We start from the raw sequence: 17359 nt of genomic DNA, 5'->3' as shown, positions 1-17359 counted from the left end.
CCTTTTAGTTAACACTTCCCCTAACCCTAACCTTAACCCTTAACCTAAACCTTAACCCTAACCCTAACCCCTAGCTAACATTAGCCAGGTAGCTACGGTTAACGTTAGCCTCCTAGCCCCCTAGATAACATTAGCCACTACAAATTGGAATTCATAACATATCATACAATTAGCAAATTCGTAACATATTGTACAAATTGAAAATGTATAACATATCATACAAATTGTAATTCGGAACACATAATATGAAATGGATGATAAACATCCACAAATTAATACAATCCATACAAAACGTAACATATCATACTAAATGGAGTGTGATGTATTTATGTACAGAATCATATGAAATTCTCTGAGACCAGGTTGGGAAGTAGTATAGTGATCCATTTTACGATCACAGATCAAAACAGATCAGATGGCATTGACCTAGAAAGAATGCACCTTTATACCTTACAGCATGCGCCTCTGCCTGTAACCAAAACAGATCATAAATGCCTCACACATCCCTAAAATAATTGTAATCCAGAGAGTAATGCTATTTCATCTCCAAGCCAGCTCGGGCAATGTATTTACCTACAGTTATTGCGACTTCAGAAGCCAAGTAAAGGAGAGGGAGAGAGGAAGGCTGAGCGTTGGAGGGCAGAGTCCAGCCCAGCCCACTTCAAGTCGAGTCTCGCACCAGTCTATTTTCTCCCATCACAATCTGTCACGTCTGATCATCAGTCAGAGCGTAGTGTATTCAAACGCAAGACAACTGCGCTAAATAAGAACACGCAAAGCTAAACTTCTATAAGGTATGTTTTTGTAGTTATACTTGTGTAATAGCCTACTTATATTTGTACTGGGTATTATTCGTTTTTAGAAATATTTGAATGATACTTGTTTGGTATTTATTTATTCAACAGATATTATGGTGTTTTAGACAGTTGATCGAAATTCTATAATTTGATGGCATATAATAACTAGACTAAAGCAAGGACAGGTTTATTTGTCTTATATTTGAGAAAAACAGCAATGTTTGGGAAAATCCAGATATTTAGCTTCACAATTTTGATACAAGCCTGTAGCCTATACTTGCCCGCTGACAAGTTGATGACAACAGATTTCAGTGTTGTCTTGTTCTTTTTCAGAAATAATAAAAACTTGAATAACTAATAATTATTTAAAAAACGTAACTTAATTCATACATTTGCATACCCAATCCATAATAATTTTGAAGTAGTGTTTTATCATATGCTATGTTTCAAACAGATAGGCAACAGTGCCTCAAATACAATTTAATACAATTGTATTTGCACATGCTTCGTAAACAACAGGTGTAAACTAACACTCAAATGCTTACTTACTGGTCCTTTTCCAACAATGCAGAGTTAAATATTTTAAAAATGAATTAGAAATAGTGGGACAAGGAATAAATACACAGTGCACAACGAATAACAATAATGAGTAAAAATAACATGGCTATTCAGGGAGTACCTGTGTGTGTGTGTGTGTGTGTGTGTGTGTGTGTGTGTGTGTGTGTGTGTGTGTGTGTGTGTGTGTGTGTGTGTGTGTGTGTGTGTGTGTGTGTGTGTGTGTGTGTGTGTGTGTGTGTGTGTGTGTGTGTGTGTGTGTGTGTGTGTGTGTGTGTGTGTGTGTGTGTGTGTAAGTATGTGTGTTTGTAGAGTTCAGTGTGTGTGTGTATAGAGTCAATGCAGGAGATTTAGTGCATACAACAAGTGTTTGTGTGAGTGTTGAGGTATGCATGTGTGTGTTGGGGTGTCAGTGGAAGTATATGTGTATGTATGTGAGTGTATGTGAGTGTGCCTACATTTCTGTTCATGTGTGCATCAAGATAATTAATCAAAGTTGACAGGCAGAATGATAGTTTTGCCCCCCAAAAATAAAACTGAGCTGGAAGATAAAGATAAAGATAAATGTGCTAAAGATCCATATGAATTAGTGACATAAATGGCCAAGTTTCTCAAGGACAAAACACTAATATTGGGAATTCTGTTATGAATATTTTCAATTGCGCCTTAGCTTGGTAATTTCTCATTTGTAAGTCACCTGTGGAGTAATGTCTTTGCTAGTTTCATACTCCAAAACATTCTATCAGAATTTGAACAAAGACAGGTAGTGTTAATTACAAGATTAATGAGGAATGTACGCCCCCCCCCCTTTCTTTACATGTGTGTGTTGTTACAGATAAATATGCTATTATACTGTATTTCAATACTGTTATTTTGTTTCCAGGTTTCTTGCTTGTCTGAGCCATCCAGTGGATTGTCCAGGCATTGCACAGTTTTGGATAATGCTATCACATTGAAGATTCTCATTAACATCCATTCTAATACTAAATACAAAAAAACTGGACTGATCAGAAACAACATTCAAAGATAGATTTCCTAAGGAATGTACATTCCCCACTTCCAACATATTGAATTATGGACTGCCTCAGAACTATGTGATGCAGATTGGAAAGCATCTTGTCAGCTAAAAAGAAAGCAACATTCTCAGAATACCAATGGAAGCATCGCATGCCGCTTACGCTGCTGTTGCTGCCCCCACTGTGGTTCCCATGTCCCACTCGGCAGGGTACGTGTTCCGGATGTTCCACGAGTACCAGAGCAATGCTGTCATCAGAGAACACTACAACTACACAGGCAAACTGCAGGAGAACAAGTACAAGGATGGACTAAAGCCAGAGGCCATAGCCTTCCTGCTGATCTGCTTGCTCATAGTGCTGGAGAATGCTGTGGTGCTGTTGGCCATCTGGAAGAATAAGAAATTCCATCTGCCCATGTATTATCTGTTAGGCAACCTAACACTCTCAGACCTGCTAGCAGGCTTCACCTACATGGTGAACATTGTGACTTCAGGGGCCAACACTTTAAAGATGACCCCTGTGCTGTGGTTCCTGAGGGAGGGGGGAGTCTTCATAACGCTGGCTGCCTCCGTCATCAGCCTCCTGGCCATCGCCATTGAGCGCCACGTCACCATGGTGAGGATGAAGCCCTACCAGGGGGCCAAGCGTGGCCGGATGTTTGCCCTGATCGGGGCCAGCTGGGTTCTGTCAGTGTTCCTGGGGGTTCTGCCCGTCCTGGGTTGGAACTGTATGGGCCATCTAGACCAGTGCTCCACTGTCCTGCCGCTCTTTGCCAAAAGCTACATCCTCTTCTTCATCACCGTGTTCACCGCTGTGCTGCTGGCCATCGTGGTGCTTTATGTGCGCATCTTCCACACTGTCAAGTCCAACACAAAGCACCTGGGCTCTGGCTCGCAGCGCAAAGGCCTGGCCCGCAAGTCCCAGAAGTACATGGCCCTGCTGAAGACCGTCACCATCGTGCTGGGTGTCTTCATCGTCTGCTGGCTGCCTCTCTTCATCCTCCTCTTGCTGGACTTCTGCTGCCCGGCACGGAGCTGCCAGGTGCTCTTCAAGGCGGACTACTTCCTGGGCATCGCCATGATCAACTCTCTCCTCAATCCCATCATCTATACCCTGACCAGTAAGGACATGAGGAGGGCCATCCTGAGGCTGCTGTGCCGACGCTGCCTCCTCACCAAGGATGGCCAGGTGAAGAAGATAGGGATGTCCTTTCTGGAGTGCAGTACCAGTAAGACTGAGGCACCCTCCCATAGGCTGGAGGGCCTGGAGATCACAGTCTCTTCTGCCAACTTCACCCCTTCCACTATTAAAGCCATCTACCCCAGGATGTCAAAAACATGACTTGTCCATGACTGCCCAATGTGACTCAGCAGTAATAATGGGTCCAATTACAGTAAGAGCAGAGTTCTGGATATCCCCTTGACTGGACCACTCTTCGGCACCATCTTACAGCTGTGAGACTACTACATGTTACGTATGGGTTGTAAATGGAACTACAAGCAGGGAGGAAGTAATACTCTTCCTCTCACCTCAATGGTAGAGAACGCCAGCGGAACCCACCATTGTCCTATGTTTTGCCTTTCTCCCCTGGTCTGGCATTTTCTCCCTTGACAGATAAACTGGAGGTTTCCACTTAAAGACTGGTCGGTCTATTGTTCGGAAGTCAAACCTCAGTCACAGTGTTAGAGAAATAAATACCTTGTTAGTTTTTAGTCTTCGGCGCCAAGCTTTTAATGGATTAATATGCTGTCCTCATACTGTGAAAAGCCTTTTCTCGTATGCTGAGATACAATATATCTTTCATACGTTAACAAACTTCTATAATCCAAACTGCAGAAAAGAAAAACCCTCCTGAAGGAATGGATTCATGTTTGTAGCAGTATTTTGAATTCACCATTTACCGGTATTTACAGAGAACCACTCAACCAGCAGCTGTGAACATTATTCATGTTTTTTGTTATACAAACATTGAAACACATTCAGTGCATTTTATTTTGAGTCATACACATAAAGTATACATTTGAGTCATGCTAAGGCTCATCCTTATGTTCTCTCTCCAGAAAATTCATAATACAAACATAATGACATGTAATTAAAACATGAAACATCCACACCCCAAAACTGCCGCCAGAACCATGGCATTTTTGTCATCTGATCTCAGGTCTGCTGGAATTCTGGGTAGAGGTCCTCAGACCAACATTAGAGGCTTGGTGGCTAAGACACACAGAGAGTGTCACGTTGATGCCTCTTCTGGTTTGCACATCTTTGGAGGTCTCTAAAACACACGTAGCAGCAGACATGATTGTGAGCAATTAAAAGGACAGATTAGGCTTATTGACTGGCTCTAGTTTTGTGGACTCACAAGTATGGAAATCATATTGAACCTGTTCACAAAAACAATAGCCTTCAGAACTTTCCTGAACAAGCTGGAGAATATCCCTCTCATGCAATGAGGAGTTATGTCTATCTTCTGTAAACAGTGGTTAATAGACATTACTAAAGACAAACCACAAATGCTTGAGGTTCCATGTATAAAGTTCCATTGTGACAGCAGTGATGTTTGAAAAACAAGCAAGCAATTCAAAATCTGTTTTCACATTGTATATAAATGTACAAATGAAAATATTTATATTTCTGTCTTACTGTACTATACAGTATATTGTGTAAATAAAATGAACTATAGTTTCTGTATTTTGTCTATTCTGAACTAAACTTAATTTATGAGGCCACTGCCAATTCAAACAATAAATAAATGTGAACAATATCTACAAAAACAATATTTTTGGTCTTTGTTTTGCAAAATAAACACCCTTACAAATAACATTTAATCTAGTTATTTCCTCTCAACATATATTTGTGAAGCCAGAGGCCACACGTGTGAGTATATGAAAGTGCTAGTGTCAATGTGGTGAGTGCGATGTTTCAGATCTTTCACAGGAAGCTTACACTCCCATCATCCACCAGTTATAAAAGGCTTTGACCTATATAGTCATCACATACCATATACTGATAAGCAAATGTCAACTTAATTCAATTGAGAAGACAGAACAGTCTACAAAATATACATATACACAAAGGTGTACTTTCCCACTATAGAGCAGAGACAGATGCCAAAGAAACAATGTAGTGTATATCAAAATAAAATGTAAATGTCTGATCGATGCTGAAGTTATTAAAGTAAACACACAAGCACACACGACAAACCCCCCACTTAACCCACAGTGCACCAAATCCATACCAGAAGCAACCACCCAAGAAGAAGACGTGCGCTTGTGTCAACACATAGAGAAGGCAGCAGTCATTGGGCACAATATACTTGACTCCCCATTTCCAGTAAGATTATAAACAACCACCAGCTGACGAGGTTACACGAGTTGAGATCCAAATGAAACCTGTCCCCCGCCCTATATCAAATCAACTACTCACCACATGCTACACTGGCAGAAACCTACCTAAGCATTGACAATAAGACTCATTTACAAAACGTGTGGGACGTGCAATGAAGAGTAATGGTAAGATTTCCAGAAATTGTGTGTGAGCAAAAAAACTGCCCTTTTCCATTCAAGACTAGAAACAAGTCCCCTCAACCATAAATGGTTGAACTTACTTTGTCAACACTGACTTTTGCAAAAGTGGGTCATGTTTGGGGTGGCCACAAATTTAATAAATAGTTGCTCTAAAATGAGATAAATCTCCACAACTCATGTCAGGCTTTCTGCCCTGCCAAAAATTATTTTATCCCTTGGGCTTTTAGACTCACAGATGTTCATTAGGAAAAAGTAATGGGTAGACAACTAATAACAGAAACACATTATTGCTGCAGCAGTTACAATTATCTTTTTATTCAACCAAAACCTCAGAAACACTAGTCAATTGTACATCCTCCTTGCTTGGAAAGCCCATGGAGGAATAGCATAAGCCATGAATAACAGATAGCATTCCAGAAAATCTTGCAAAAAAAGGTTTTATTTTTATTGCTGCAATGCAGTACAGAATACTGTGTTGCATAAGCACACCTTCACATTGGACATTTATTGCATTAAAAAGGTGATCAGCACCCAACTTTTCAATACAGTAATTTCAGTAGCATATTAAAAAGCAGTGGGATTGCAATGACACCTATTGGCAGAAAATGGTCTTTATAAAAAAAACTGTCTATGGTGAAAGTAGATACAAATAAAAGCTAGGGTTATAGGTTACTACCCAAATAAGTGTTCTAGGAAATGTGAAGCTTAGGAAAACTGCTTTATTCAATATAACAAAATGTCATGCAAGTCAATACCAACAATAAGGAATACAATCTTATTATAAAACAAATGTATTACAACACATAAACAGACAATCCAACTACAGGACAAACAACTACTGGAGAGATATGGCATCTTTCCTTTGATCTCTTCTACCATTCAGTGCTGACAAAGTTCCACAGCTCATCACTGACTGAACACCGAGACCGCACAGAGGAGTCTATGTTGATTGGCGTGGCCAGGTCAGCTCCATAGTGCACTGCAAGAGATTAAAGTACACTCAAATGTTAAACGCAACCAAAACCCACATCAACCAGCCATTAAGTTCCACAGTTGTGACTTGTCAAAGGGTGATGGAAAAATAGTTATGCAGTGACAAATACCTCCTCTCAGAATGTGTGGCTCCGTGTCATACTCCCACTTGATCCTGGTCACTTTGTGGTACAACTGAGCCACGTATCTGCAGAATTAACAGTTTGTCAAGTTGCACCATGCTGTTCATGATGTGAGATCAATGCTCATCGACTATCATGGTTTAGTGTGGTGGGCTAGTGTGGTGTTGGGAGTGATTATTGCAGTATGCTGTTAGTCCTACTTACATGGCTGATGGGATGACTTCTGTAGTGTCATCATCAACCTCCTGCTGCAGGGTCTGCAGCTCCTGCTCAGAGTCACGCAGACTCTCCAGCTCCCTCTGCAGGAACCTGAGGAACAGGTCAAGGAAACCAACAATTGGTGCTGTTCGACTCCACGCTTCCTCAAGTCCAACCTCTCCTTGCCTGATTTTGAAAAAGGTCAAAGGGAATCGAGGAGCGGAGGCAAGGAAACAAATGCGCTTGTATTAAATAAGAATCCTTGTCCACTAGTATGTCATCAGGCAAATTATATTTACAGGGGTGGAGTCCCAAAATAAGTGTAACGTGATAAAAACATTTGGCTAGTAGATAGAATTTGCATAGATTTTTTTTTTTAAATGTGTGCATGCATTTCTTTTTCGAGAAAACAGCTGATTCAAAGGGGTTGTAGCAGATTTTAACACACTTCCACGCTAGTCACCGGGAGGCTCCTCTGCATACTCACTGTATGGCATATAAACTGAAGTCTCAAAATACTTTCATCAATGGATGGCAGCCTGGTCAGCCTGCAGCAATGGACAAGCTCAGGGTAGAATGTGACTGCTCCCTATATGTATTATCTGGGCAACACAACATTCATGTGCACGTTAGAGAGCACCAATTGCAGTACATTTAGAACTTGTTCTGTGTAGAGACAGAGCATGACTGGGTGAAGGATACTGTAGTTCTGAGTCCATGTTCTGGCTCCTTGCTGTACATTGCTGCAGCTCCTGCTCCAGACTGTCCAGCTCCCGCTCTGCCTGGCTCTTCTGCCCCTCCATGTCCAGCAGCTTCTGGCTCGCCTCATCTTCACACTGAACTACACCTGAGGACAATAGCGAGCAAGATTAGGCTATGTATCTTGACGGAATTGAAAGAAAGTAAGTTATCATATGACAGGATCTACAACTTGATTATTTTTCTTTACCGTTTAACAACAGTGTGATGGTTTTCTTCATGTCCAAGTGTCGCTCAAAGAAACACTGCTGTTTTTCTCTCACTTTTCTTAATTCATCGTCAGCTTTGCTGCTTTTCAGTATTTTGACCATCGACTCTCCCGTGTCCATAACATCCTGAAGCATGGTGACACGTCTTTTGTGGAATATTTTAGTAGAAATAAATAATAAATTACTGACTGTTCTAGAGCAGACTAACTGGTGATCAATACCACTCAAAATTGTTTGCTGCCTACAAAATGCTATGTCTAACTAACGTTAGCTGCAGAGGCTCTTGCTTGAAAACAGCAACTACTATTACTAACATCTTAATTAGATACGTTTAGAAAGGTATACAATAACAATCATTGCCTTACCGTGTTTGCCGAATATAAACAGTTCACTGACAGTTTTGCTTCACTTCAGTCGTTTCCGTAATTCAAAGTTGTCCTGCGAACGCGCGCGCTTACATGAGGTGCCAGCGAAAGTGCCTGACAGAATTTTTGTTCCTAAACAAAAAACTAAATTACAGGAGAAACTGTAAAATATTTATTCTCATACACAATATAACAATAAGTAGATGCCTACAATTGAAAATATACAATTAATAGAAAGCACCAAAAATATCCACCGTTCTGATTGGCTAGATCCACATGGAGGCGCCAATGTCAAGAGATTGCAAGATTTATTTTACCTTTTTCGATTACTGTAACACCAACTGGATTTTGCACTGCCCAGAAGACCCCCTCGTGTTCATTTTACCAGTAGGCCTATGGTATATTCTACCCCTGGTTGAGAACCAATGATTTATAGTATACTGTAATGAAACAGGCAGGGAGCAGGTCGACTGTGCCGCAAAAGCATGCTCGTGCGCAGAGTCGATTTCCGCACTTATAAACCCAGGGTCGTTACAATACATACTCTCTTTAATGGAACTGCGGTTGTGTTGTGAGATAGGTAGGTTCACTGTGCCTCCAGAGGTTATTTCTGGACAACATTTGTACATTTTAGAGAGCCATTTTCTTCTCAAGAACAACAGTTGGAGTACACAAAATGTCCTACAATTGTATTACAGTTTGCAAAATACAGTTAAGTAAATCACAATTGATCCAAGAGTTGTTCAAGTTGATATAGTTTTCAGGAATAAAATACAATATACAATTCTAAGCGGCACTCAGAAAAATAGCTGGAACGGCAACTATCAGTGCCAATGCTATTGTAAGCTCATTCAACTTTGATTTATTAGGAACTATGCTGTTCTCTGGTCCATTTATATTGTGCAGTTTGTCACTTTACCAACCATTCACAAAAATATAAGGGGACATAAATTATAATGGTGCCGTTCTCTCCCTCACTCCTTGATCCTCAGTCTTCGCTTGAGCCTTTCGTTTCTGCCTGCCAAGCTGCCTGAAGTGCAGTCTCTTGGGATTCAGTCCATAGGCCTTCAGTCTCTGTCCGCTGAACTCTCGCCCACCCATTTTCACCCTGAAGGGCCCCTTCCCAGACATGAGGCGGCTTCCTGGGTGCCTGTTTTTCTTCTTGGGCAATTTTGTCCTTTCAGTCCTTGTGTTGGCAGTCTCCTGAGTGGTAGCAACTTTTTCCTGCTCCAGTTTCAACTTCTTGGATTTGGGTACCAGGAACTCCTCTTCATGGTCTCCTGCCTCTCTCAGTGCCTGGACTACCACCCCCTCCCCAGAGTCCAATGTAGAGCTTTGCTGACTGGGTCCAACCTCATCATCATCCTCCAGATCCTTGTCATCCTTCTCTGCATTCTTCATCCTGTCTCTTCTCTTCTTACCCACTTTGGTCTTGCCCTCTGCTTTGTCCTCTCTGCAAGGAAATATATAATATAATTCAGTTTTCTTAGAGAACATATTCTGCCAATCTGCAAGGCTGCAGGCCCAGACGGCATCCCCAGCCGCGCCCTCAGAGCATGCGCAGACCAGCTGGCTGGTGTGTTTACAGACATATTCAATCAATATAGGTACCAGTCTGCTGTTCCCACATGCTTCAAGAGGGCCACCATTGTTCCTGTTCCCAAGAAAGCTAAGGTAACTGAGCTAAATGACTACCGCCCTGTAGCACTCACTTCCGTCATCATGAAGTGCTTTGAGAGACTAGTCAAGGACCATATCACCTCCACCCTACCTGACACCCTAGATCCACTCCAATTTGCTTACCGCCCAAATAGGTCCACAGACGATGCAATCTCAACCACACTGCACACTGCACACTGCCCTAACCCATCTGGATAAGAGGAATACCTATGTGAGAATGCTGTTCATCGACTACAGCTCGGCATTTAACACCATAGTACCCTCCAAGCTCGTCATCAAGCTCAAGACCCTGGGTCTCGACCCCGCCCTGTGCAACTGGGTACTGGACTTCCTGAGGGGCCGCCCCCAGGTGGTGAGGGTAGGCAACAACATCTCCACCCCGCTGATCCTCAACACTGGGGCCCCACAAGGGTGCGTTCTGAGCCCTATCCTGTACTCCCTGTTCACCCACGACTGCGTGGCCACGCACGCCTCCAACTCAATCATCAAGTTTGCGGACGACACAACAGTGGTAGGCTTGATTACCAACAACGACGAGACGGCCTACAGGGAGGAGGTGAGGCCCCTCGGAGTGTGGTTCAGGAAAATAACCTCACACTCAACGTCAACAAAACTAAGGAGATGATTGTGGACTTCAGGAAACAGCAGAGGGAACACCCCCCTATCCACATCGATGGAACAGTAGTGGAGAGGGTAGTAAGTTTTAAGTTCCTCGGCATACACATCACAGACAAACTGAATTGGTCCACCCACACAGACAGCATCGTGAAGAAGGCGCAGTAGCGCCTCTTCAACCTCAGGAGGCTGAAGAAATTTGGCTTGTCACCAAAAGCACTCACAAACTTCTACAGATGCACAATCGAGAGCATCCTGGCGGGCTGGATCACCGCCTGGTACGGCAACTGCTCCGCCCACAACCGTAAGGCTCTCCAGAGGGTAGTGAGGTCTGCACAACGCATCACCGGGGGCAAACTACCTGCCCTCCAGGACACCTACACCACCCGATGTTACAGGAAGGCCATAAAGATCATCAAGGACAACAACCACCCGAGCCACTGCCTGTTCACCCCGCTATCATCCAGAAGGCGAGGTCAGTACAGGTGCATCAAAGCTGGGACCGAGAGACTGAAAAACAGCTTCTATCTCAAGGCCATCAGACTGTTAAACAGCAACCACTAACATTGAGTGGCTGCTGCCAACACACTGACTCAACTCCAGCCACTTTAATAATGGGAATTGATGGGAAATTATGTAAAATATATCACTAGCCACTTTAAACAATGCTACCTAATATAATGTTTACATACCCTACATTATTCATCTCATATGTATACGTATATACTGTACTCTATATCATCTACTGCATCCTTATGCAATACATGTATCACTAGCCACTTTAAACTATGCCACTTTGTTTACATACTCATCTCATATGTATATACTGTACTCGATACCATCTACTGTATCTTGCCTATGCTGCTCTGTACCATCACTCATTCATATATCTTTATGTACATATTCTTTATCCCCTTACACTTGTGTATAAGACAGTAGTTTTGGAATTGTTAGTTAGATTACTTGTTGGTTATTACTGCATTGTCGGAACTAGAAGCACAAGCATTTCGCTACACTCGCATTAACATCTGCTAACCATGTGTGACAAATAAAATTTGATTTGGTAGAATACTCACTCAGCATAGAAAGAGTTCAAGACTTCTATCTTTTTCTTCACATTTTGTCCTTTGATTTTGTAGTTCTGCAAATCACTCATCTCCTCCTTGTCAGACCTGAAAAAGTGATTGAAGAAAAAAAATAGAAAAGGAAAAATCTGAAAGGCCATTTTCCCCATAGACAGCTGATTAGTAAATGCCTACTGTTTTGAGACCAGGTTCAGTACCTGAACATGCAGGTCTTCTTTAGCGAGGCCCAGCGGTTCAGCTCTTTCTCATCTGCTCCCAGGATCTGAGGAGGGAAGAACAAGTTACTTTCTGTAATATTCATACAGCCACTTTAACCTCTCTGGGGTAGGGAGCAGTATTTTGACATCCGGATGAAAAGCGTGCTCAAAGTAAACTACCTGTTACTCAGGCCCAGAAGCTAGGATATGCATAAAATTGGTTGATTTAGATAGAAAACACTCTAAAGTTTCTAAAACTGTTAAAATCATGTCTGTGAGTATAACAGAACTGATATGGCAGGCAAAATCCCGAGGACAAACCATCCCCCCAAAAATTTCAGCTTATCACTATTTTCAATGGCTAGTACTATAATTATAAGCCCAAGTCCTCCCGCATTGCAGCTCCTAGTGCTTCCACTAGATGTCAACAGTCTTTAGAAAGAGTTTCAGGCTTTTTTTTTAAATGACCCAGAAATTGTAGTTTTTGTAGGTGGCTCCCATTTTGGCTGTAGTGATTCCAAGCGCGTGGAGGAAAGCGCGTTCTTTCTTATTTTTCTCCGGTAATGAACATACTATTCTCAGTCTTAAATTTTATCGTTTATTTGCGTATTAGGATACCTAAGGTTTGATTATAAACGTTGTTTGACTTGTTAGGAAAAGTTTATTAGTAGCGTTTGGGAATCATTTTGTATGCATTTTAATGGAGGGAAACAGCGGATTATTGACTGAAGCGCGCCGGGTAAACTGAGTTATGGATACGAAGGACATTATCGAACAAAAGGACCATTTGTGATGTAACTGGGACCTTTTGGAATCCCAACAGAAGAAGATCAAAGGCATTTTTTTATATTGCTATTTATGACTTTTGTGTCGCACCTGTCTGGTTGAAATATGTTTTTCATGTGTTTGTATGCGGGGTGCTGTCCTCAGATAATCGCATGGTTTGCTTTCGCCGTAAAGCCTTTTTGAAATCTGACAAGGTAGCTGGATTAACAAAAAGTTAAGCTTTATTTTGATGTATAACACATTTTCAAGAAAGTTAAATATTTGAATTTAGAATTTTTGAATTCCGTGCTCTGCAATTTCACTGGATGTTGGGCAGGTGGGACACTACCGTCCCACATACCCGTAAGAAAAACAAAGACGCTAAATCCACAGCAATGACTTTAAACCTAATTTGTGCAGATAAGGCTCCAAAGCAAGTTGATAACTCAGTGAATACAAGCATTTCCCTTTCTATCATTCTCTCGTCATCCTCGTCTGCTCAGAGAGAAGATTAACTGAAGTCATGCCCTGGTCAGAGCCTTCCCCGGAGGGTGGCAATACCAGGTCAGTCACATCTCAGCTCATCAGTGCAGGACTCAGGGTCTGTACAGTGCAACACTATAGCACAACCCAGGGTTCGGGGGTCAATTATATTTAAATTCCAGACAACTAAAAAAGTTAACCAAACTAAAAACAATTCTAATTGAAAAGCATGGGAAAAAGTTTGAATTTTAGTGTACTTCCTGAATTGACTTGAACCCAACCCTGAGACAACCTATTAGGAACTAGAGCTCCCAGTCTCACCTCATCAGTGGACAGGCCAAAGTCATTGGCCAGGACCTGCCTGTAGCGAAACCTGCAGGGGATGTCGTCTATGATGTCCTCATAGTCCAGCTTATAGTACTCGTCCAGGTACTGCTCAAAGGACTTCTCCTCTGAAACACAAAGGATGGATGCATGAAAGAGCATTCAGTCTCAATATCTATAGTACATCAAACAGAATCGAAAAGATTATGGAAAATAACCTAAGATTCATGGTGCTGAACCTCCTGAGACTTACGGGGGTCAAACACAGGCTTGTTTTGGGTAATGACCTCAGCAAAATGAGACCTCTTTCTCTTCTTTCCCATCAGCGGGGCATCCACCTTCATCTTCTCCTTTTTCTTCTGCTTCTTGGAGGTGCTTGGCTGACTGGGATCATAGTCTGCATCCATCTGGTCAAGTAAGAGTTCAGATGAGTGAGTCACATACAATCTCAAAGGCCTGACTATCTCCATCAACAACACTTTTTATTTCTGACTAGCCTCCAATAAATGTGTTTCTGAAGGTCTGCAGGCAATGCTGAAGTGATGATCATATTAGAGGAACTCACAATAAAGTCTGGATCTTCACAGTTTGGCTGGTCATACTCTTCTCCTTCATGCTCTTCTTCCTCCCCTTCTTCACCACCATATTCATTTTCTCCACCCTCTCCTGTCCATGTGTCCCAGTTCCAGTGTTCTGCAGGACAGAGAAAGCTACCTTATTATATAATGCCACCGATTCTAAAGTATTAAATTCTACTTTAGATAATAAAATCAGCAACGAGTGACTACCACCTTCTAGCTCTTCAACTTCAAACTGGGGCTTCTCCCCCTCTTCCTCTCCATAATATTCATCACCAAAGAATTTCTGGAAGAAGAAAAGAATACAGGGAGAGACAATAAGAGGAGTGTATTTTTCTATTTGCAATCCGTCTCTCTTCTTGAGGTGTGTGAGTGGTCACCTGCATGAGCTGGTCATGCTGCTGGGGGTCAAAGTCTCCCTCCAGGTCCACCTGACTGAAGGCCAGCTGCTCGTTGCCTGTCAGCTCCTGCAGCCGCCGCAGCTTCTGCATGATCTCATTACGCTTCAGGTTCTTCAGCTGCTTCAGCTGCTCGTGCTTCTGCTCCTTCTCCTGCAGGGGCCAGAAGAGTGACAGGTCAGTTTGTTGAGAGGGTGAGAGAAATAAGGAAGTGATGGTATGATGTATCAGATTAACTAAAAGAGAGTGTCTACTGACCTTTTTCTTCCTATCCTTCACTTCCTCCCTTTTGAGCTTCCTGCGCTCGTCTTTGGAGCGGACAGAGGTGGCAATGGTACGGGGGTAAGTCTTGATCTGTAAGGAACAATAAGATACTATATGAGACCAAGGTACATACACTACACCATACAAACAGACATGTGCATGTAGAGACAGACGGGAAAGTCCACCTTCTGTGCATCAGGCTCCTCAAAGCGGAAGTTGTAGTGTCTTTCAAAGTCCTCCTGGCGCTCCAAGAACGACTCCCCATCCTCTTCTGAGTCCTCCACATCATCATTCACCACTTCGTCATAGCTGGGGATCCTGCACACAGCCATGGCAGATTAGTACACAGTCAGAGCGGTGCTGAGCACTGCTCTACGATTACAATTGAAAGCATACATGGACAAAACAAAAAAAACTGAAAAATGTATAAACACATGAAATAACTTGTGTAAATAACTGTTACCTGTCCACGTCATCTTTCTCCATGTAGCCCTTATTCAGGACAAAATCCCTAAGGAAACACTCCTTCTCATCCAGCTCGGGGTCGTTCCAATAGTCCCTCAGGTATTTCTGTCTCAACACACAGCACATATTTCAGTCACAGCAGGTCATTACATAGCTCTCTCTTGCCGTCTATTCCAACAGTCTTCCATCACTCACCATGTCCTGCACCTCTTCTGGGCCCCCCAGCTCTGCCTGGCCTTTCAGCCAGTCCACATAATCCTCTTCCTCTTTATCCTGTTGTGTAGAAAGATAACAGTTTAGAAAAATAGAATGTTTATCTCCGCAGTGCTTTATACTGTAAGATAAGACAAAGTCAGGTACTGGTTCCCACAGACCTTCTCTTCCTGTGTTTTGGTCCTCCTCTTCAGCAACTGAAAGTCCTCCTCACTGCACTCCTCATCACTGTCCTGTACGAACTTACGGAAGCTGGAGGAAGCATGATACAGTGTTTATGTTCCAAAAACAGTTATAAAAGACGAAAAACAAGGGTGTATTTACACAAATAAAAAACTGTTCTTTAGGACAAAGGACACAGTGATTATGAGAGAATTTAACCCATACCTCTCTTTCAATTCTCTCTGCTCCTGGATGTAACTTGGAGATGCAGCTCTCTGTCAAAGAAAGCAAAGGCAAACAAATAACTTCTCGTGACATACCTCCATGTAAATGTGTCATAACATACAATGTATAATAACATGCCTCTCTCCTCTTTGCAGCCTCTTCATCATCACTCTCCTCCTCATCATCCTCATATTTACTGGGAATGAGACAAATTGTTATTGTCAAACCATTTGCCGAAAATGAGATATAAAGATATGCACAGTAGGACATCTGCAGCTCACTCACCCTCCCCTTTCCAAGATAACTTTTCGCTCATAGTCTTTCAGATACATTGGCTTCTCTGTTTTATTTGAAGTTGAAGGCTGGGCATCGTCCCCAATGGATGCATCTGATTAAGAATGAACATTTGGGTGGTGAAAGACACCTCTTAAACAAACAAACACATAATCAAAGTGTCATACTGTAATCAGTTGCAGCAACAAGACACGCTGACTGATGACATACCTTCCACTGTGTAGAATGTTGCATCCATCTGATAGATCTTAGGATCTTTCTTCTTCAGCAGAGACAATGTTCTGTAGAAGTCCCTTTCAACTTTGGGGTCAAGTTCCTAAGAAGACACACATCAGTCTGCATTGAAATTAAAAATATACAGGTCAAGGACACAAAGGTAGGGCCAAAAACAATGACAAACCATAAACCCGAACACCATGGCAGTGTTTGTATTGCGAACTTGAAACGATATAGCTAGCCAAATTAGATACAGTAATAGCACTTACCACCTCGCTATCATCATCTGACTCTGAACCAGACTCACTCTCGTCAGCTTGGTCGCCATATTTGTCTTTCACTGAAATAAATCAATGATGAACATGACAAGCTATCCAATGTGGTGCACGCATTCCGCCAGGAAAACAAGTCAGAACTAAATTGCTATCTAGCTGGGCATGCTAGCTACCTAGTTATAATAACCAAAAATGTAACGATGACCAAGTTAACTTATATATACTTACACGTTCAGAAGTTAAGTATATATACGTCAAATAAGTTACAGAATAAGATTAATTTCAAATGGAATCAAAAGTTAGCAAGCAAGTTGAAAAGGATAACTTTAGCTAACATGAGCTAAAGGGCTGGCTTGCTAGCCATCTAGCTAGCTAACACGCTTGGGAAGTCACACTTACGCCTTTGTAACTCTTCTTTTTGTCTATATTTGTCATATTTCTCTGCAAACTTTGAATTAATCTTGAAATCCGATTTGCCTGACATGGTTACATGTGAACTGGATACTATTTATCGGGAAAAGAATTCAGTGAAATCTGGTCATGATGCGAACATCCACAGCAGCATGTATAGAACTACCA

General features: G+C 42.1%; 3 protein-coding genes and 1 non-coding gene across 5 annotated transcripts; 1 reads left to right on the top strand and 3 right to left on the bottom strand.

The window, feature by feature from the left end:
* Positions 1-605: 605 nt before the first annotated feature.
* LOC135554317 (sphingosine 1-phosphate receptor 1-like) lies at positions 606-5145 on the top strand. Its single transcript, XM_064986554.1, has 2 exons — positions 606-794; positions 2236-5145. Exon 2 carries the CDS (start codon positions 2507-2509, stop codon positions 3707-3709), a length of 1203 nt encoding a protein of 400 aa, XP_064842626.1. The 5' UTR covers positions 606-794; positions 2236-2506; the 3' UTR covers positions 3710-5145.
* A 1171-nt stretch (positions 5146-6316) lies between these two features.
* LOC135554316 (kinetochore protein Spc24-like) lies at positions 6317-8641 on the bottom strand. 2 transcript variants are annotated; one of them, XM_064986552.1, is made up of 6 exons: positions 8542-8641; positions 8158-8321; positions 7911-8055; positions 7215-7319; positions 6999-7075; positions 6317-6874 (listed from the first exon to the last, which is right to left on the bottom strand). In XM_064986552.1, the coding sequence occupies exons 2-6, from the start codon at positions 8309-8311 to the stop codon at positions 6768-6770; spliced, it is 588 nt and encodes a 195-aa protein (XP_064842624.1). In that variant the 5' UTR covers positions 8312-8321; positions 8542-8641; the 3' UTR covers positions 6317-6767. The 2 variants fall into 2 exon arrangements, with proteins under 2 accessions (XP_064842624.1, XP_064842625.1); XM_064986553.1 differs by having other exon boundaries at positions 8158-8302; positions 8542-8636.
* A 59-nt stretch (positions 8642-8700) lies between these two features.
* LOC135554315 (protein KRI1 homolog) lies at positions 8701-17359 on the bottom strand. The gene is made up of 19 exons (XM_064986551.1): positions 17180-17359; positions 16775-16845; positions 16500-16605; positions 16281-16383; positions 16134-16191; positions 15996-16045; positions 15770-15860; positions 15591-15668; positions 15394-15500; positions 15116-15248; positions 14925-15020; positions 14649-14819; positions 14482-14554; positions 14256-14383; positions 13944-14097; positions 13688-13818; positions 12119-12183; positions 11913-12008; positions 8701-9994 (listed from the first exon to the last, which is right to left on the bottom strand). The coding sequence occupies exons 1-19, from the start codon at positions 17262-17264 to the stop codon at positions 9493-9495; spliced, it is 2298 nt and encodes a 765-aa protein (XP_064842623.1). The 5' UTR covers positions 17265-17359; the 3' UTR covers positions 8701-9492.
* On the bottom strand, positions 13379-13476 carry LOC135554898 (Z30 small nucleolar RNA). The gene has a single exon (XR_010457767.1). It is a non-coding gene; the product is annotated as a Z30 small nucleolar RNA (small nucleolar RNA).

This window comes from Oncorhynchus masou, chromosome 14 (genome assembly GCF_036934945.1).
Source record: "Oncorhynchus masou masou isolate Uvic2021 chromosome 14, UVic_Omas_1.1, whole genome shotgun sequence".
Lineage (NCBI taxonomy): Eukaryota > Metazoa > Chordata > Actinopteri > Salmoniformes > Salmonidae > Oncorhynchus > Oncorhynchus masou.
The sequence above is the reverse complement of the archived record's forward strand: the minus strand, read 5'-3'. Positions and strand labels throughout refer to the sequence as shown.

Excerpts from the sequence above, each read along its gene's own strand:
- LOC135554317 (XM_064986554.1), top strand. The coding sequence starts at position 2,507 with ATGGAAGCATCGCATGCCGCTTACGCTGCTGTTGCTGCCCCCACTGTG.
- LOC135554316 (XM_064986552.1), bottom strand. The coding sequence starts at position 8,311 with ATGCTTCAGGATGTTATGGACACGGGAGAGTCGATGGTCAAAATACTG. Across the intron at positions 7,076-7,214 it reads GAAGTCATCCCATCAGCCAT|ATACGTGGCTCAGTTGTACC; the intron begins GTAAGTAGGACT and ends TTAATTCTGCAG. Across the intron at positions 6,875-6,998 it reads GCCACACATTCTGAGAGGAG|TGCACTATGGAGCTGACCTG; the intron begins GTATTTGTCACT and ends AATCTCTTGCAG.
- LOC135554315 (XM_064986551.1), bottom strand. The coding sequence starts at position 17,264 with ATGTCAGGCAAATCGGATTTCAAGATTAATTCAAAGTTTGCAGAGAAA. Across the intron at positions 14,098-14,255 it reads GTGAAGATCCAGACTTTATT|ATGGATGCAGACTATGATCC; the intron begins GTGAGTTCCTCT and ends TTACTTGACCAG. Across the intron at positions 12,184-13,687 it reads TTGGCCTGTCCACTGATGAG|ATCCTGGGAGCAGATGAGAA; the intron begins GTGAGACTGGGA and ends TTCCCTCCTCAG.